The 20,493-nt window shown below is 44.0% G+C and overlaps 1 protein-coding gene across 6 annotated transcripts in view; it reads right to left on the bottom strand.

The window, feature by feature from the left end:
* ICA1L (islet cell autoantigen 1 like) overlaps positions 1-20,493 on the bottom strand; it is a 31,798-nt gene that overhangs the window by 8,411 nt on the left and 2,894 nt on the right. For 2 of the 6 annotated variants that reach the window (XM_029068623.2, XM_029068624.2), the window contains exons 2-8: positions 18,277-18,445; positions 15,008-15,080; positions 14,353-14,476; positions 11,380-11,578; positions 6,743-6,868; positions 3,519-3,617; positions 2,869-2,954 (exon numbers count right to left, since the gene is read on the bottom strand). In XM_029068623.2, the coding sequence (XP_028924456.1) occupies positions 2,869-2,954; positions 3,519-3,617; positions 6,743-6,868; positions 11,380-11,578; positions 14,353-14,476; positions 15,008-15,080; positions 18,277-18,438 (869 nt within the window). In that variant the 5' untranslated portion in view covers positions 18,439-18,445. Of the gene's footprint in view, positions 1-2,868; positions 2,955-3,518; positions 3,618-6,698; positions 6,869-11,373; positions 11,579-14,352; positions 14,477-15,007; positions 15,081-18,276; positions 18,446-19,766; positions 19,795-20,493 lie in introns of those variants that run through there. The other 4 variants (XM_016227577.3, XM_029068625.2, XM_029068628.2 and 1 more) reach the window with 4 other exon arrangements.

The following is a 20,493-nucleotide window of genomic DNA, read 5'->3' as shown; positions in this document are numbered from 1 at the left end:
CATTTCCTTGTGCTTCAGATTACTTATCTGAAATGAGAAGATGAGGATTCAATACCTGTTCTCCCTCCCGCTTAGACTATAACCCCCATGTGAGGTGGGGACTGTCAACGACTTGATTAACTTGGGCCTATCCCAGTGCTTAGTACAGTGCTTACCACATTAAGCACTTAACAAATACTATAAGTAGTAGTTGAAGCAGCGGGGCTCAGTGGAAGAAGCCCAGGCTTGGGAGTCAGAGGTCATGGGTTCAAATCCCGGCTCCGCCGCTTGTCAGTTGTGTGACTCTGGGCAAGTCACTTCACTTCTCTGGGCCTCAGTTCCCTCAACTGCCAAATGGGGATGAAGACTGTGAGCCCCACGTGGGACAACCTGATTAGCTTGTATCGTCCCCAGAGTTTAAGAACAGTGCTTGGCACATAGTAAGTGCTTAACAAATGTCATCATTATTGTTAGTAGTAGTAACAGCATTTATTAAGCTTTATTATTATATTATTCATTACAGCCCTCTAGACTGTAAACTCATAGGCTGGGAATGGTTCTACCAAGTCTGTTTTATAACAATAACAATAATAATAATAATAATTCATTCAATCGTTCATTCAGTCATATTTATTGAGCCCTTACTGTGTGCAGAGTACTGTACTAAGCGCTTGGAATAATAATAATGTTGGTATTTAAGTGCTTACTATGTGCAGAGCACTGTTCTAAGCGCTGGGGTAGTTACAGGGTCATCAGGTTGTCCCACGTGAAGTTCACAGTTAATCCCCATCTTAAAGATGAGGTAACTGAGGCACAAAGAAGTTAAGTGACTTGCCCACAGTCACACAACTGACAAGTGGAGGAGCCGGGATTATAACCCATGACCTCTGACTCCCGAGCCCGGGCTCTTTCCACTGAGCCACGCTGCTTGGAATGCAAAATTTGGCAACAGAATATTCGTAATGATGGCATTTGTTAAGCGCTTACTGTGTGCAAAGCACTGTTCTAAGCACTGATGGTACTCTCCCAGAAGCTTGGTACAGTGCTTGGCACCCAGTAAGTGCTCAGTGAATCCGACTGATGAATTAAGTGCTTCCTGTGTGCCAAGCACTCTACTAAGTGCTGGGCGAGACTACGGAGGTGGGAATTAGACACGATTCCTGTCCCTCGTGTGGCTCACAAGCAGCAGCTATCACCCAAATAAAACCCCCGCTGACCAGTCAGAGTCAGTGAGGATGGCAGGGAACGAACTAGAAACAGGGAACAGCCATGGCGTGAATGTGCCCTTCATTTATTCATTCAACTGGATCTATTAAGCACTTACTGTGTGCAGAGCACTGTACTGAGCACTTGGGAGAGTGTAATACAACAGTAAACAGACACATTCCCTGCTCACTACAAGCTTAGAGTCTGGCAGATTGAGGGGAGAGGGGAGCGGGGAGGGAAGAGGGATAATGATGATGGTATTTGTTAAGCGCTTACTATGTGTCGAGCACTCTTCTAAGCACTGGGGTAGATACAAGATAGTTGGGGCTGGACAGAGTCTCTGTCCCACCTAGGGCTTATAGTATTAATCCCCATTTTGGGGAACTGAGGGAACTGAGGGCCAGAGAAGTGAATTGCCCAAGGTCACACGGCAGACAAGTGGCAGAGCAGAGATTAGAATCCATGACCTTCTGACTTCCAGACCCGTGCTCTATCCACTAGGCCACACTGCCTGGGTTCCTTAGACGCTGCCCTGGAATTTGAAGTTGGCAACTCAACCAGAATTGCTTTGTTGGCCACCCATCTGCAACTGTGCTAGGAATTGCTCATACCTGGGGTCTACTACTTATTTTTTCATTTTATTTGTATTAGGATAATTAATCACATTAAACAAAAGAAATCAGTGACCAGACTGCCCTAACTTAACAAGCGTAATCAAGACAACGATGAATAAAGCTGAGGATGTATAAATTGCTAGTAGCGGTGGGGGTGCCCACCACTGTGGTAAGCCCTGGGAGTGGATATACAGAGGGGAATTAGATATGGTTCCTGCCCCTTGGGGGAAATTATAAATCTTAAAGCAGTCATTTAATCCCAAGTAGATGCCCCTAAGCCCTTAAATCCCTATCCGTACTTTATATTAATGTCTGTCTCCCCCGCCTAGACTGTAAGCTCGTCATGGGCAGGGAATGTGTCTCTTTATCATTGTATTGTACTCTCCCAAGCGCTTCGTATGGTGCTCTGCACACACTAAGCGCTCAATGAATACAATTGAACAAATGAATGAGATGAAAGCAAAGGACTAGGAAATATAGCCACAGAAGGCTTCAAAATAAATATAAAAGGTTTTTCTCCGAGCTGCCTATAAGCCTTGGGTCACTAATAAGCTCATTTCTTCAAGATGCTTGAGGGTTTGGAACTGCAAAAGCCTTAGGGTTGAACTTCCTCCTAGTTCCTTTCCCCTCCCCGGCCAGGAGTCCGTGTTTCCATCGGGATCGAGTCCATCGGGAAGGACTCCGATGGGGAGGGATGTGGCCCAACATTCATTCATTCGATCGTATATACTGAGCGCTTACTTTGTGCAAAGCACTGTACTAAGCACTTAGGAGAGTACGCTATAACAATAAACAGACACATTCCCGGCCCACGACAAGCCGGCCTTGAGGTTTCTGCAACTAGCGTGCTCAGCACAGCCTAGATGGTATGTCCCGGGACCGCTGTGGGAATCTAGAGTTCAAGGTATCTACCTCTGTGCCTTTTTGTAGGGCAGACAATGTAGAAAACTGTTCATAAGTGATTTCCTCTGACTTGGAAAGCAAACATCCTCTTACAAAGATGCCAGACGAACACGACAAGTTGCCAAGTAAGAGCTTACAATGCCTAGTACACTTTTTTTCTACTTACTCCTCAAAGTTTTCAGGAAGAGAATCGTTTCCTATTTTGTCCTCTTTCTGTTCTTCAGCAAGTTGAGCTGGGGGCTCATGAAGTCTCTATAAAAACAGAGATTTTCTTTAAAAGCTATGAAAAGATGTTTTATTTCCCAGCTTCTAAGGAAAATGAGAGTCACATTTGCGAATCAACAATGCCTAGATAGATAACAGTGGTGGGAATCTAGAAATTCAGTTCTCAGAGTTATAAGCTGTGCTCTTTCCACTAGATTGTCCGATAATTCTTCCCAAGGAAATGGAAAGGGGAATAAAAAATAGTTTGATCATGTACTAGCAATTAAATAATAGTACTGAGCATCTACTGCGCCACTCTGCTTCTTGGGGAAGACTTCTTGGAGAAGATACAATTTCAGGCGGCTGTGAAGATGGGGTGTAGTGTAGGTCCGGGATAAGAAGGGGAGGAGAGTTCCAGGCAGAAGAAAGAGCTTAAGCAGAGGCAGGGAGGTTGAAGGCGGGAGAAGTGTGAAAGAGGCACAGTGAGTACGTTCGCTTGAGACCAACAAAGAGGGTGAGCTGGGGTGTGATGGGCCTGGGGACTGCATATTTATATTCCAAAAATAACATTAAAGAAAATAACATGGAAATATACATCACAAAGGCCTGCACCTTGAGCACAACAAAGTCATATGGATGGACTTCTGTAAATTCCTCATGAATTCGGGACATCATTCGAGCCGTTTTTTCCCAGAATCCCAGGAGAGTTCTCTGAAGAAAAACGTAAGGAGACAATTGAGCTAAACTTCCCAAGAATATTTTACTAACAAGAGTTAAGACCAAAATCCCAGAAAACTCAGTTCTGCAGAGACTTAGCAGCAAACGAATTGCACAGAATGGCATTTGTTCGGTGTCTTTTCTGAGTTGGTAGACATTCATGATATTAAAGGGCTACTAAAGAAAGACATCACGCATTACTGAGAAGGGAACGGAAACTTCTAAGATGCGGAAAAACCTTATTGAAGGGATTCATCAGTAAAGAAGGGCTCAAGGTAATGGTCACTGAACAATCAATCCTATTTATTGAGCGCTTACTGTGTGTGCATAGCACTGTTCTATGTGCTTGGGGGAAAATAGAATATTACAGAGGGTTTTTTTTATCACATTTGTTAACTGTTTATAATGGGCCAGGCACTGTACTAAGTGCTGGGGTTGATACAAGGTAATCAGGTTGTCCCACATGGGGCCCACAGTCTTAATCCCCATTTTACAGATGAGGTAACTGAGAAGTTAAGTGACTTGCCCAAGGTCACACTGCAGACTAGTGGAAGAGCCGGGATTAGAACACAGGTCCTTCTGACTTCCAGGCCCATGTTCTATCCACTAGGCCAAAACCCACTAGAGTTATAATGCAATGAATTACAATGCAATTGTTTTGGGAATAGTTATAACGTGGAGAATGTTTTCCAAGAAACCTATTTAATATAAATTGGAGTCCTTTCCAGAACAACTGGAAAAGTAATATGAAATTCCCTTATGTGCTATACTCTGTAATTATAAACAATTGTTTATGGGGTGCCTGCTCTGTGTAGAGCACTGTAATGATTGCTTGGGAAAGTATAATATAATAGTTAATAGACTGTAAGCTCACTGTGGGCAGGGAACGTCTTACCAACTCTGTTATATTATACTCTCCCACGCGCTTAGAAAAGTGATCTACACAGACTGTTCAATAAATACGACTGATTGAGAGAGATGATCCCTTTTTTTAATGCTATTTGTTAAGCACTTCTTATGTGCCAAGCACTGTACTAAGAGCTGGGAGAAATGCAAGAGAATCACACTGGGCTCACAGCTTCAATCCCCATTTTACAGATGCGGTAATTGAGGCTCAGAGAACTGAGGTGACTTGCCAAAGGTCCCCCAGGAGACAAATGGTGGAGCTGGAATTAGAACCCAGCTCCTCAACTCCTTGCCCTTAAGGAGTTTAAAATTCGCTGGGGGAGACAGAGAAGCTACAAGTTGGGGGAAGCAACAGATTTCATAGATAAATATCATAAACACTAATAGGGCAGAAGAGTTCAGTATCCAAGTACTAGGAAATGCGGAAGTGATGAAATGGCAGCAGACCAGGGAAGTATGGTGGGGAGATGAGATGAATCAGGGAAGACCTGGAGGAAGAGATGTGATTTCAGAAGAGCTCTGCAAACGTGGAGAGCAGTAGTCTGCCGATTATGAAGGCAGAGGGAAAGTGAGAGTAAGAAGTCGGTGGCCGGAGAGACAAGAATGAGGCATTGTCAGTAGGATAGCCTGCACATAGTAAGAACTCAATAAACACTACTTATTGACTAAAGAGTGCAGAATGGGTTTAACGGGTAAGTAGAGGAGCAGCATGGCATAGTGGCTGGAGCACGGGCCTGGGAGTCAGAAGGTCATGGGTTCTAATCACAGCTCTGCCCCTTGTCTTCTGTGTCACTTGTCACTTCACTGTGCCTCAGTTACCTCATCTTTAAAATGGGGATAGGGACTGTGTCCAACTGATTTGCTTGCATCCACTCCAGCACTTAGTACAGTACCTGGCACATAGTAAGCGCTTAACAAATCCCACATTATTATTATTGTTATTATTTAGGAGGAATAGAGCTTATTGAGAAGTACCTTAAAGCCTACAGTCAGGAGCTTCCGCTTGATGCAGAGGAATGGGCAACCATAGAAGGTTTTTGACTGGGGAGATGTGCACTAAATGATATTTTAGAAATATAATCTGGGTAACAGAGTGAACTGTGGACTCAAAGTAGACAGATCTGTGAGAAGGTTGAGGCAGCAATTGAATCAGGATATGGCATATTTTTATTCAAGACTAGCTTGAATGGATTAGAGTGCTTCAGTATGAAAATACAAAACCATGGCTGTGATTGAATTTTACAACTTCATGAAGGTGTGGGAAGGGCGAACGTGGAAATACAGTTTACCAAATCCACAATACAAGAACAAGGGCACGCCCACTTGAAGATAGCAGTTTCAAAATAAACAGGGGGCAACATTGCTTCACACATTGGATGATGAACATGAAACTTGTCATCAGAAGAAAACTGCACAGGCAGAAAAGATCAGTAGTTTCAAAAAGGTTTTGGATAAATTCCTGAACAAGATGCCCATAAATGGGTTTTCGGAAGGAAAGCTAGAAGTCTTAGCATGGGGATCGCTATCTTAAAGGGCATAACATCATATGGTTCTCTTAAATTGAATTCTTTCATCTAAAGCTTTTATATTAAAAGCTTCTGTATTAAAAATACGTATATAATCAGCTCTCAATTATTCAGAGGGGAATTTTTAGGTTGTTCACTTTCCCGTCTCTCTGCTGCTTTGCCCAAATTTTGTCCATTCAACAATTAATCAGTGCTTTGGTCAGAGGGTAGGAGGGAGAAGAAATGAAATTCAAATGAATTCATTTCAGATATTGATTCTCAAGTTTCCCATTAGTCCAATCATTGGTCCGAACTCCTTGGAGCCCCATCCTACAGTCTAATTGTGATGTTACCCATCAATAATCTATTGTGCTGTCAGCTGAAATATAGCATACAGCTGCCAATTTTAACTTTTCCAACGAGGAACTCAGAAGGAAATTTTCCTAAGTTCTAGAGGGAGTGCTAAACTGATCCATCATCCCATTGCTCCGAATAGGAGAATCTGTTTTATTTAGAGAAAAGAAAAGCCAAAACAGGAAGACTTCAAAGGCTACAAAGCAACTCAGTTACAACACAGTCAAGAAGATCCAGGTCACTGAAAGGTTCTTGCTGTTCAATTTAATTTTGTTTCACCCCTTAGACAACTTTAAAAAAGAAATCTCACCACTCCTCTTTACTGCAAGGACATGCTGACCATGGAGTGGGTACCTGGTAGGCCGTGAGAGAATGCGATAACATATTGCAGCGACTCGCACCAAGCAGGTCCACCTTCTGACAAACATCCATCTTTAACTTGTCAAACTGGGTTTTGGTGTTTCTCACCTCGATCTGCACCTGGAATCATAAAAGGGCTAATATTTATTATTATTATTATTATTGTATTTAAGTGCTTACTATGTGCCAGGCACTGTTCGAAGCGCTGGGGTAGATACAAGACAATAGGGTTTGACACAGTCCCTGCCCTACATGGGGCTCACAGTCTTAATCCCCATTTTACAGATGAGGGAAATGAGGCAGAGGGAAGTTGAGTGATTTGCCCAAGAACATACAGCAGACAAGTTGCAGATCTGGATCTCTACGTGGATGATATCCAAATCTGTATCTTCTCCCCCGTTCTCTCTCCCTCCCTCCAGGCTCCCATCTCCTCTTGCCTTCAAGACATCTCTACTTGGATGTCCTCCCACCACCTAAAACTCAACATGTCCAGAACAGAGGAGCGGGCTACCCTTATCTTCCCTCCCAAACCCTGTCCTCTCACAGACGTTCCCACCAATGTGAATGGCACAACCATCCTTCCTGTCTCACAAGCCCACAACCATGGTGTCATCCTTGAATTGACTCCGCTCTCTCATACACCGCACATATCCAATCGGTCACCAAAGCCTGCCGGTCTCACCTCCACAACATCGCTAAGATCCGCCCTTTCCTCTCCATCCAAACCGCTACCATGTTAGTACAGTCATTCATCCTATTCCACCTGGATGACTGCATCAGACTCCTTTCTGATCTCCCTACATCCTGTCTCTCCCCACTTCAGTCCATACTGTACTCTGCCGCCCCGGTGATCTTTCTACAGAAACGCTCTGGGCATGTCACCTCCCTCCTCAAAACTCTCCAGTGGTTTCCTATCAACCTCTGAATCAAGCAAAAACTCCTAATGGCTTCAAAGCTCTCCATCACCTTGCCCCCTTCTACCTCACCTCCCTTCTCTCCTTCTACAGCCCAGCCCGCACACTCTGCTCCTCTGGTTCCGCTAACCTTCTCACTGGGCCTCGTTCTCGCCTGTCCCACCCTGGCCCACATCCTACCTCTGGCCTGGAATGCCCTTCCTCCTCACATCTTCCAAACAATCCCACTTACCCTCTTCAAAGCCCTACTGAAGGCTCACCTCCTCCAAGAGGCCTTCCCAAACTAAGCCCTTTTCCTCAGCTCTCCCTCCCCTTCCCATCGCCCCAGCTCACTCCCTTTGTTTTAGCCCCCCTCCCTGCCCCACAGCACTTGTGTGTATATGCACATATTTATAATTCTATTTATTTATATTAACGTTTACTTACTTGTTTTGCTGTGAGACCTTGGGCAAGTCACTTCACTTCTCTGACCTCAGTTCCCTCACTGGCAAAATGGGGATTCAATTCCTGTTCTCCCTTCTACTTAGACTGTGAGCCTCATGTGGGACCTACCCAGGGTTTAATACAGTGCTTGATCATAGTAAGCGCTTAACAAAAGCCATTAATAATAATATTACCTATAACTAGTAATAATATTAATATTACCTATATACACTTAACAAAAAGATCTGTCTGTTTCCACCATATTACGCTGGGCCTGTATGAAACATCCAGTGTGGGGCCGAAGGGAGAGAGGACTTCAACCGCTTAGCTAAGTTTTTTTTGAAACTTATAGAAATTTTGCACAAATATTATCTATGTACTTGATGTTCTGACATACTGTATAAATAAGCTTTATACTCAAGTTTTTATTGCACGGAAGAAAGCAATGGTAAACCGCTTATGTATCTTTGCCGAGAAAATTCTACGGACACACATACCAGAATGACTTAATGATAGAAGATGTGACGCTCTGAAGGGGGTGTGTCCACGGAGTCGCTATGGGTCGGAAACGATTCGACGGATTTGAAGGTAAATAAGCTTTAAGGGAACTGATGTGGAGGAATCCTATTCCGAAAAACCTCTTCCAGTTTCTGCATTATTTTAATAGTCGATGCTCCAATCCAGCCTGAATCTCCAATCCTTAGTATGGCCTGAGGTGTGACCTCCGGCAAGTCACTTCTCTGTACCTCAGTTTCCTCAACTGTAAAATGGGGATTAAATGCCTGTTCTCCCTCCGACTTATATACTCTGATCCTGTCCTACACGGGGCTCACGGTCTATTTCAGTCCATGATTTACTGCAGAAGGGCTGCCGTTGGGCTGCTGACTCTTCTTCCTTGTTGGTTTTTATTGTCTTGTTTTTGCAAGAAAAAGACATATCGAAGTCTTTTTAGCCAGTCATATGTTGTGGCTTCACTGGCCTCCTTCCACTGGGCTGCTTTTACATGGAATCAAGCAGTGCTCACATCTCTGAATTGTGTCATTAAAGAGAAAGGAAGGGGAGGAACAGGAAAGGAATAGGAAAGGAGAACAGGCATTTAATCCCCATTTACAGTTGAGGAAACTGAGGTACAGAGAAGTGAAGTGACTTGCCCAAGGTCACACCGCAGGCCATACTAAGGATTGGAGATTCGGGCTGGATTGGAGCATCGACTATTAAAATAATGCAGAAACTGGAAGAGGTTTTTCGGAATAGGATTCCTCCGCATCAGTTCCCTTAAAGCTTATTTACCTTCAAATCCGTCGAGTCGTTTGGGAGCAGCTGAGTAAGAAATATAACTGGAAGAAGGATGGACAGGAGAGGAGATTTGGCTGTTTTCCTGTAGTGGGGTGGGGGGGGGGGGGGGGGTGTCCCAAACAGCTGCCACTCTGGTTCAAGCTCTCCTCAAAGCACAGTTTGATGATCGGATCAGCCCCCTCAAAGCTGGTATCCTCTTTGTGCTGCTGCGCAGATCCTGTTCCTGAAACATTGCTTGCTCAAGATTTCTCCCCTCCTCAAAAATCTCCAGTGAACATTTCTGCACTCCTCCTTTCCTCAATCGATCACTCAATCGGTGGTATTTATTGAGGGCTTATGGTGTGCCGAGCACTGAACTAAGCGCTTGGGAAAGTACGCCACAAATTCTCCCCTCCAAATCAACCAGACCACAATTCTCCCCACATTTAAAGCACTCCTAAAACTCCGCCTCCTCTCAGGAAGCCCTTCCCTAATTAATTTATAGTTCCCCAAGTTTAGAAAACCCAAAAGCCATCTTTAGCATATGTGTTTTATGTATCTTATGCCCACCCTCAGCACTTAGGTCCCTATATATTGTCAATTATTTACTCACTAATTCATCCTGATATGTTCATGCCACTAGCTGTTATATCTTTGCTCTTCCTCCTGCTCCCTCTGTTTGTAAATCATTTTTGTCTGTCCCATCAAAATGTAACCTTTTTTTTTTCCTTCTACTGAACCCTTCCAACAGCTTAGTGATGATTATAACTGTGGTATATATTCAGCAGTTACTACGTACCGAGGACCGTACTAAACACTGGGTAAGATACAAGATAATCAGGTCAGACACAGCCCCTGTCCCACAAGGATTTCACAATCTAAGCTGAAGGAAGAACACGCACTGAACCCCTGTTTTACGGAAGAGGAAACTGAAGCACAAAGAAGTGAAGTGACTCGTCCAAGGTCACACAACAGGCAAGTGGCAGAGATGGGATTATAACTCCGGGCCTCTGACTCCCAACCCCGTGCTCTTTCCATTTGGCCAAGCTACATTGCTCTGAGTAGGTACCAAACCCCACTGACTGACTGATTAATGGAGTGCCTCTCATTTTACCCCCGACCCCTTCCTCCCTACCGAAGAATGATTGTTTGGGGCAGGGAGAGACAGAACTGGGGAAAGGATTGTCAAAAAGAGAAGAAAGGGAATCTTTGACTGGGAAAAGAGCCATAAGAGGGAACAGGTGACAGGGATATTGCAAAGATTTTCAGGAAGAAAAGACAAGGGGTAGGTAGGGAGATGCTATATTTTTCTTCTTTACTAGCCTGGGTGAAGACAGGGCATTCCAGCTAGTTTGATGTAAATTAGTTCTACCTAATCATAAACAAGTAAGGTGAGATCACCTATTAGCTTACAACTTGAATTCTTCCACCAGTGGAGGCAATTACATTTTTCCAGATGATGCGGTGCTTTGATCAAGTGAACTGTGAACTCCTAGGCATTTGATACTCTTCTGTTTCAATTGGAATGATACTCTTTTCTATATTAGGCCGATAGGACTGCAGCTTTCAAAAGATGATTCAACATGGATTTTCCATAATCCACTTGGTTTCCAGCTATGATTCCAAAATTAAGCTTTTAGCTAATGAAGGGGTTAATAATAATAGATCCCAGAAATAATATCGGCCTGGTGACGTAATGCCAGCTACACTAATCCTGTCACACTGATTCCATTTACCGTTGGCTTACAGGCCTGCATCAGGTATCAAACTGAGTAAAGAGAAAGTGGACACATCCCTGGAATACTCCCCTTCCTAATCGCCTGTATAGTGTTTCTTTCTTTAATCACTAAGGAAACAGGTTGGGAACTTGGTGCTTTCATTCCAAATAAGAAATGATCTGGGATTTTAAAGGAATTAGTAAATTCTAATATAGGCACTGTGGTTTCAAGGAATCAAAGGTCTTTTCATGGTTTGGGCTTTATAAATATATCAAGGAAAGAGGGGGCTCAGTTCTCATACTTTTCGGAATTTCTCCAGTTGTTTGTAGGTGTCCGGGTCCAGTTCTTGAGAGACATCCTTCATCCACAGCAAGGCCCCCCTGTATTCTGTGCGAGCTTGCTCCATCCGGTTGATTGTGACCAAGGTGTCCGACACAGCCCTCTGACTGAATGTTGCCACTTCTTGCTCCAGGCGAGTCAGTGGAGTGTACAGGGCTAACCTGAAGGGAAAAATCAACTCTCAGCCAGAGGCATTTTAGTGCCCCGTTACACGAGACTTGGAGAATGAGAGGACCAAGCTAACTGAATCACACTAGAGCTATCATGCGTATTTCGGCCTATCTACCTAAAGATTACAGGGATTCTTTCTTCTTTGTGATCAAGGCCCAAACTCAAATGGCAGAATTAGCACTATTTCAGTAATAATCTCATTATTGGATTAACTCTAGTAATTTCAAAACACAGGGTCTAGGATCAGAAAGGATGCAGTGAAGCCTCTAATCAGAAATTGGCTGAACTAGAGAAAGGAGTTAAAGAGACGAGGATGCACGTAATATGCAGTTAGATATTTTTGTTCATCTCAAGGGCATGAGGTTTTAGTCCTCCTTTTTCTTAAGCACGGTAATTTTGCAGTGCTTTTGAAGCCAGGCAAATCAGCCACATTTTAAAACTGGCATCCAGGGCTAGTAAAAAAAAAAAATGTGCATGAGGTGATTGAAATGCCCAGGGAGCCTGCACTGAGACCAGCGGTGTCCCTGACTAAGCTCTGCCATCTTAGTGCCGACCTTTTCCCAGCCCTTCACAGGTCAGCTGTCAATACTCATCATCGTCATCAACAGTATTGATTGAGCGCTGCCTGTGTACAGAGTCCTGTTCTAAGCGCTTGGGAGAATACGAATCGCTCTCTACCTCTCTAGCCCACAATTAAGCCCAGATCCCAGTGGGCCTCACCTGAAGGGTCCGAAGGAGAGAAACCAGCAGCATCCTCTGATAATAACAATAATTGTGATATTTCTTAAGCACATACTATGTGCTAAGCACTGGAGTAGACACGGGATATTCATACCCGATAGAGTCCGTGTTCCACTCAGGGCTGGCAGTCCCAAGGGGAGGGAGAACAGGTATTTAATCTCAATTTACAGCTGAGAAAATCAAGGCATGAAGAAGTACAGTGAATGCTGTACTACAAAGAAGTGCTGGGGTTAGAACCCCGGTTTTATGACTCCCAACTCTGTGCTCTTTCCATTAATAATCATAATTGTGGTATTTGTAAAGCACTTAATACGTGCCAAGCACTGCACTGGGCGCTAGAGTCCCACTGCCTCTACACCCTTTTAGTTCCCAGGAGGTAGGCCAAAGTCCCATCGTGGTCCATCCCGTCGCTCCACTTAGCACTCAGAAATAGGGGTAGGAGTTTGGAGTTGGAACTTTGTCTGGGCCGAAATTCCAGGGCTAACCTGGGTTCTAGGACAGGGAGGAAGAACTCATGAAATGCATGCCTAGTGCTTTCTCTGTGCAGAGCACTGTACTAAGTGCTTCGGAGAGTCCGATGATGTGGTGGATGGAGCACGGGCCTGGGAGCCAGAGGACATGGGTTCTAATCCCAGCTCCATTTGTCTGCTGTGTGACCTTGTGCAGCGTGGCTCGGTGGAAAGAGCCTGGCCTTGGGAGTCAGGCTCCACCACTTGGCTGTGTGACTTTGGGCAAGTCACTTGACTTCTCTGTGCCTCAGTTCCCTCATCTGTAAAATCGGGATGAAGACTGTGAGCCCCACATGGGACAACCCGATTACCTTGTATCTACCCCAGTGCTTAGAACAGTGCTTGGCACATACTAAGCATTTAACAAATACCATTGTTATTATTATTATTGATCACTTCTCTGTGTCTCAGTTAACTCATCCGCAAAATGGGGATTGAGACTGGTGAGCCCCAACTTGGGACAGGGACTGTGTCCAATCTGATTTGCTTGTCTCCACCCCAGTGCTGAGTACAGTGCCTGGCACAGAGTAAGTGCTTAACAAGTACAAGAATTATTATTACCACAATAGATGAATACAACAGATACATTCCCTGCCCACCACAAGTTTATAGTCTAGAGGGGCTGCTGCCAAGCCAAAGGAAAACAACTGCTCTGTTCCTTTCCACTGGGCAGGCCTGTTTCCCGCCTCCAAGGTGGTGAGGCCATTCATCCACTCCAGGCTGAAGACTTCACCCCCTTTCGCACCCTAATCCCAGAGTTTACTCCACCCTCTCCCCGGCATCATGAAAAGCCCCAAAAGCTTCATGACGTGGCAAGAAAGGCTGGCAGCGGTGCTTATTAGTTAGGGCCATTTGGTGGTTGATTCCAGATGGCTTGGGCGAGAGAGAGTCGACAGACAAGGACAGAATAGAAGGGGAGATGAAAGTGGAAAGGGTGCCAGTTGGACAGAGAGCCACTTGGAGCCGTGGGGAGACAGCACTGTTTTGTTTTGTGGTTGTTGTTAAGCCCTTTTTTCTAAGTGCCAAGCACTCTCCTAAGTGCCAGAGGAGATACAAGCTAAACAGGTCGGACACGGCCCCTGTCCCACGTCAGGCTCACCATCTCAATCCCCATTTCACAGATGAGGTAACTGAGGCACAGGGAATAATAATAATGTTGGTATTTGTTAAGCGCTTACTATATGCAGAGCACTGTTCTAAGCGCTGGGGTAGATACAGGGTCATCAGGTTGTCCCACGTGAGGCTCACAGTCTTAATCCCCATTTTACAGATGAGGTCACTGAGGCACCGAGAAGTGAAGTGACTTGCCCAAGGTCACACAGCTGACAAGTGGCAGAGCCGGGATTAGAACCCAGGTCCTCTGACTCCCAGGTCCGTTTTCTTTTTTCTAGGTCAATCTGCTTGTTTTTAAAATGATTCTGAATGCTCCACAGTATTAGTTGTTATGTTAATTATATTTTCATGATTCTGGCTGGGTATAAAAATTCAAGCGTTATCAGCTACTATGGGCTAACCTTTGCTTGGCAGAGGAACAAAGAGTCTTCCCAGTGGCATCCATCATTTTCCTTGCTTGAGTTCCATCCTGCTCTGCTTGAAACTTTAAAAAAAACCCCAGTTCGTTTTCCTCCTCGGAAAGGGCTGGGAACAAAACAGAGGGAGAATTAGGAGATTGCTCTTTTAAAATTCCTTTCTTATGCAAAAAAATTCAAAAGTAAATAAACATTCATGAGAAGGCGCTCGGACTCCCAACTGGAAAAGTAAAACCATTTATCATCTGAAGGAATATTACCATGAACTAGACGTTAATTTAACTCATACACTAGGTGTTTTTAAAAAGGAAAGGTAATGCATAATAAAATGCAATTTCAAAAGGGAAGATTAAATGCATTGGAGGTAATAATAATAATGATGGCATTTGTTAAGCACTTACTATGTGCAAAGCACTGTTCTAAGTGCTGGGAAGGATACAAGGTGATCAGGTTGTCCCACGTGGGGCTCAGAGTCTTAACCCCCATTTGACAGTTGAGGGAACTGAGGCACAGAGAAGTTAAGTGACTTGCCCAAAGTCACACAGCTGACAAGCGGCAAAGCCGGGATTTGAACCCATGACCTCTGACTCCCCAGCCCGGCCTCTTTCCACTGAGCCATGCTGCTTGTGCCGTTACGTACCATTGAGTCTCTGCTGGTACTTCTCAACAATCTTTAGGAGTTCCGTGCAAGTTTCTTGAATAGAGTGAAAAACCTTGGAATATAAATTGTTGTTAGGACATTAGTTGATGGAACTTTGAAAAGGACATCAAATGTCAACATTCTAGATGATCTCTGTCTCTTTTCCTATAATACTCTTTGCTTTTAAGGAAGACAGCTAAATATCACTTTAGAAAAGGGGAGGTAAGTCCACTAAAACATAATCCAATCCATTCAGTTTGTCTACAGTGCAGGTTCTTACTCCATGTTTTGGTGTAGAATGGAAAGGTAGAATTGGGGAATGTCTGGCCAACAACACGTGTCTGGACATACAGTGAGGTTTTTTATTATTATTTTTATAATATTTGTTAAGTACGCACTGTGTGCCAGGCACTTTACCAAGCGCTGTGGTAGATACAAGCTAATCAGCTTGGACACAGTCCATATCCCACATGGGGCTCACAGTGGGAAGCAGAGAAGTCAAAGGCATGGTCCCACCTTGAAAAGCTGCTCTGTTCAGATAATACTGTTTTCCCTGACCCAAAACTATCCAATGGGCAATGAATAAGTCTCCGTTCCAAATTTTTCAGAGATTTCAGCTGCCCAAAATACAGTATATGACATAACATTGGCCAGTGAGGGTTGGTAGCTGTGATGGGGCCTCTTCTTAGAACTTTCTTTGTCTCTCGGGGGAAATTACGTTATTTAATGAGATTTTCTATTAGGAGATTACAACAAATTCAACTTCCTAAAGGATCAATCCACATGTGGATAAGCGGGGGTGCACTGTGACTCTCTTCGGATCCACCACAGTGGCTTTTCAGGTCCTAGCCTGCCATTTTGTCCTTTGGAGGGTGAGAAGGTTGCCCCGAGGTGGGAGGAGAGCCAGCTTGCCACCCATTCCTCAGCTCACCCCAACGGTCACCAGTTACCCGCCACCTCTCTCTCGACTCACATGCGAGGACCAGAGATGAGGCAGACTAAGGAAGTACAGGCAGAAGCAGAGGGAAACTCTCCATGGTACAATTTTCCCAGGTCAGCTTGGGGAGGATAGGCAGTCTCGGTGATGATAAGGCTCATAGGAGAGAGGGAAAATGTGAGATTCTATTTTTAATGGTACTTATTAAATTATTATTTTGCGCAAGGTGCTGGACTAAGGGCCGGGGTAGATACGAGATAATCCATTCGGACACAGTGCTGTTCCCATGTGGGGCTCGAAGTCTAAGTCAGAGGGAGGAAGAATTAATTCCCATTTTATAGATGAGGTAACTGTGCCTCAGTTAGAGACAAGTTAAGTGATTTATCCTAGGTCACATGGAAGAAAGGGGGTGGAGCTGGGCTTAGAACCCAGGTCCTCTAACTCCAAGGCCTTAGGCCATGCTCCTTCCCAGCATGAAATAAAGAAATAAACTATTTCTACTAGAGATTCCCATAGCTTATGTTCATTTACAATGATCCTCTGAAACCCATCTCAGTCAATGCACAGGGGAAGCCACCGTATGAAATGAGCAGCTGTTTGAGGTTTTAAGGGACCATAATACTAAATCAATCAACCAGTGGTATTTATTGAGCCCATACTGTGTGCAGAGGGCTGTAGTAAGTGCTTGGGAAAATACAATGTAACAGAGTCGGTAGACACAATCCCTGCCCACAACAAGCTTACAGCCTAGAGGGAGCACTATAATCAGTTCTCTTTTTCCCCATCAAAACCATACGTGAATTAGTGGAGTTATCTATGCTCTCAAGGCTTGCTCAGAACAGGATACTGCTAAATCACTGACTTTATGGTGGAAGAGAAACGGGGGAACAGTCATTTTGCAGATGAGCCAAAGAAATTGATTTGACTCGGTCAGCGTATTCATCGCTCACGATCATTTGGATTTGTTGCCGGTAAACACCGGCATAACAAGAAGCGAAGGAGGGTTGCAGGCAAGGAGGCCTGGTAAGGTAATGGTGGGGCCCAGGTGAAAGTGAGGTTGGGCAAGTAAAGGAAGAGCGCAAAAAGCCAATACCTCACCTTCACTTGGGCCCCACCTCCTACACCGTACTCTTCCTTCCTGCCCAGCTTCATATTCAGTGTCCTCCCACCAGGAGCAGAAAGAGAGAGAGAGAGAGGGACAGAGAAAGAGAGTGCATGTGGGCGCACTCGGTATCAGATTGTCTACATTTGTTATATTATAGGTATTATGTCTTCAGCTTCTATGGGAAGGTCAAACGACCCCATCTTCAAAGTGACAGCTGTTTGAAACTGAAGACCAGAAAAGAATTTTCTAAAATCCACCCCCTTTTAAAGATAGAAACAGGATCACCAATTTAACCCCCAGACTTCTCTTATGAAGTAAAATGCATGAGGACTAGAGCTAATGACTGTGCGACGCAAAAAGTGAGAAGTAATAGTCTACAGGGAGGAGCATGGGCCTGAGAGACAGAGGGCCTGGGTTCTAATTCTGCCTCTGCCACTTCTCTGCTGTGTGACCCCGAGCAACTCAACTTCTCTGTGCCTCGGTTACCTCATTTGTAAAATGGGGATTAATACTGTGAGCCCCAAGTGGGACATAGTCTGTGTCCAACTTGATTAGCTTGTAAATCTACCCCAGCGCTTAGTACAGTGCCTGGCACATAGTTGTTCTTTTTCTAATGGTATTTGTGATGTACTTACTAAGTCAAAACTCTGAACTTGTGAAAAGTGCAGCAATAACTGCATTTAGACATTAAGCCACGTGGACTTGGAAAATCATTTTAAGAAGTGAACTCATTCAATTTAATAGAGAAATATAAGTAATTGAGGGGACTGTCATCTAGCCAGTGGAATTAAGACTGGACACCCATGAATTAATTAACAAATAATAATAATTACGGTACTTGTTAAGGGCTTACTAGGTGCCAAGCACTGTTTCAAGCGCTGGGGTAGATACAAGTTAATCAGGTTGGACACAGTCTCTGTCCCACATGGGGCTCCCAGTCTTCATCCCCATTTTACAGATGATGTAACTGAGGTCCAGAGAAGTAAAGTGACTTGCCCAGGGTCCCAGAGCAAACAAGTGGAGGAACCGGGATTAGAACCCAGGTCCTTCTGACAGTAATCTATCCACTAAGCCATGTCACTTCTCTAAAGTCCTCCTGCATATGTCGGGAAATTTAATTTCTCTCTTAGTAGTTTTCAAGGTGAAGTAATTTTCCCATCCACACCAGACGTGTGACCAGTCACCAAACAATTCGGTTCCTGGCTCTCCCAGAATCCTCAGGGCTACCTCTAGTTTGGCATCCAGTTCTGCATCCGATGCCACCACATGTTCATCCTCTTTCTTTCCCGTTGCTTTGATTAGGACCTGCTTGGTTTTCCAGTACTTCTTCTGCATCCTGCTGACTACTGATTGCTCATCTTCTGACTTTGGTTGCCAGAAGGAATCCATGGAGTCCCTACGTGGAAGAAACAAAACAAACTTCTAGATGGCAGAAATGGGATGAAATAAGAGTTTACAGGTAAACTGAATTGGGAAAATGGCCAGGAGATCAATTTAATTCGTTAAAAGCCCCAACTAAAGTACTGTACTACTGGGGTGGGGTGGGAGGGGAATTCTTCTGATTGTTGCACAAATATTGGGCAGGGAAAGAAGTAGGGAAGAAAATGATCCGCAACTCTGAAAGTGTCAGTTACAGAGCACAGAACTAATAACTCACAGTGGGGTTTTGGCACTAAGAAAACAAATGTCTTCATTTCTTTCTTTGCAAACATGAAAAGTAAATCTATAGAGTCTGGAATTCACTCGCAGTAATTGTCTCCAAACCATGGCCCAGCACCGATTTTTGAGAAGGAAATATAAAGATTCTTTTGGTCAGCGGTGATAGTGGCACTTGCTGGGGTAGAGAAAGGAGGAGGGTCAGGACCCTCATGTCACAAAGTTTTCGTTTTGGAAGCGTCCGCTTGCATGGAAGGCCTATTGTCTGCAGTGCTTGGGAGAGTGAAATAGAAGAGGCTTTGTCTTGCCCTCTTGCCTTTTTCTGCCTTCTCACTTCCTACCCTCTTTTTTTTCCCCTTCTCATTTTTTTTCCTCCTGCTCCCCTTATTGCTAGTTTTAATTTCCCAAGTAATATCCCCTCCCCCTGTATGAGGTTGAAAAAACTGTACAGAGAAGTGGAGCAATTACGCAAGTAAATATAGTATTCCCTTTTGGATAAAATTTTGACCCTAAACCGCTTAACAGCATCTCTTCATCTAAGTTAATCAAAAAGTTAATCTAAGGTATTCTCTAATAGTTGGACTGAATTAAATATTTTAGTGGTAGACAAAATTAAACCAAATGAAGCATCATAAAGTTTTCAGGCATCGATGAAAATAATCCTAGAAGACTTTTGAAACAAGGCCAAATGCAAGCTCACTACTTGATATGGTTTGGTTTAATTCAGACGGCGCATTAAATATTTTATCTGAATCGCCTTACTGGTTATGATGATGCCTAAGCCAAATACTTTGGTCAATTTTTTTCTGGTTGATTTTGAATCTCATTAATTTCTATCAAAATGCAATGCTGGTAGAAGTAGAATTAGTATTTGGGAGCAAGGTACTGTCCTTAAAGGCTTGGAAAGTACAGAATAAAGAAATGACAATTGCTGCCCACGGGGAGCTTTCACTCCAATAGGAAAGACAAACACAAAAATATTTCCAGGAATAGTCAAAATAAATAATTAAATGCTCATTGACTAAGCATATGTATAAGAGTAATGAAGAGGGGTACACTACCAGAAGGATTGCAGATGGAGTTGCAATGTTCTGGGAGAGGTGTGTCCATGGACTCACTATGGGTAGGAAACGACATGACAGTATAAGATGAGACTGAGGATGGGAGTAAAATAAATTCATTTGTGGCTAGAGTTGGCTGATGGATTTATATGACGTGGGGTATTGGGAGATTAACTGGGAAAGACATGCTGGGACAGGGATTTTTAGAGTTAGGCTTTGAAAGTGGGGAGAGTTGGGTCTGTTGCATTTGAAAATAATAATTATGGTATTGGTTACACATTTACTCTGTGCCAGGTAGGGTACTAAGCTCTGACAATCAGGTCTAACATAGTCCCTGTCCCCATAAGGGCTTCAGAGTCTCAGGGAGAGGGACGATGGGAATTTAATTCCCACTTTACAAAGGAGAAGGCTGAGGTACTGAGAAGCAAAGTGACTCATTTAAGTTTAAGTGATGGAGCCAGAACTAGAATCCAGGACCTCCGACTCCCAGGCCCGTGCTCCATCCACTGGGCCGAGATGAGTTCCATGACAGCATAAGATGTTTATGTAGGAGGATCTAGTAGGGTTTGCCAGTAGTCTGAATGTAAGAGTTGAAAGACAGCAAGGAGTCAAGGACAACACTGAGGATGACAGGGAGGATGGTAATGTAATCGACTTTTCGCTCTGCCGACATATAGTGTACTGAAGAAGCCAGGAAGCGGGGAGGTGAAATGAGTGGCTTAAAAAG

The sequence above is a fragment of the Ornithorhynchus anatinus genome, chromosome 7 (genome assembly GCF_004115215.2).
Source record: "Ornithorhynchus anatinus isolate Pmale09 chromosome 7, mOrnAna1.pri.v4, whole genome shotgun sequence".
Taxonomy (NCBI): Eukaryota; Metazoa; Chordata; class Mammalia; order Monotremata; family Ornithorhynchidae; genus Ornithorhynchus; species Ornithorhynchus anatinus.
The sequence above is the reverse complement of the archived record's forward strand: the minus strand, read 5'-3'. Positions and strand labels throughout refer to the sequence as shown.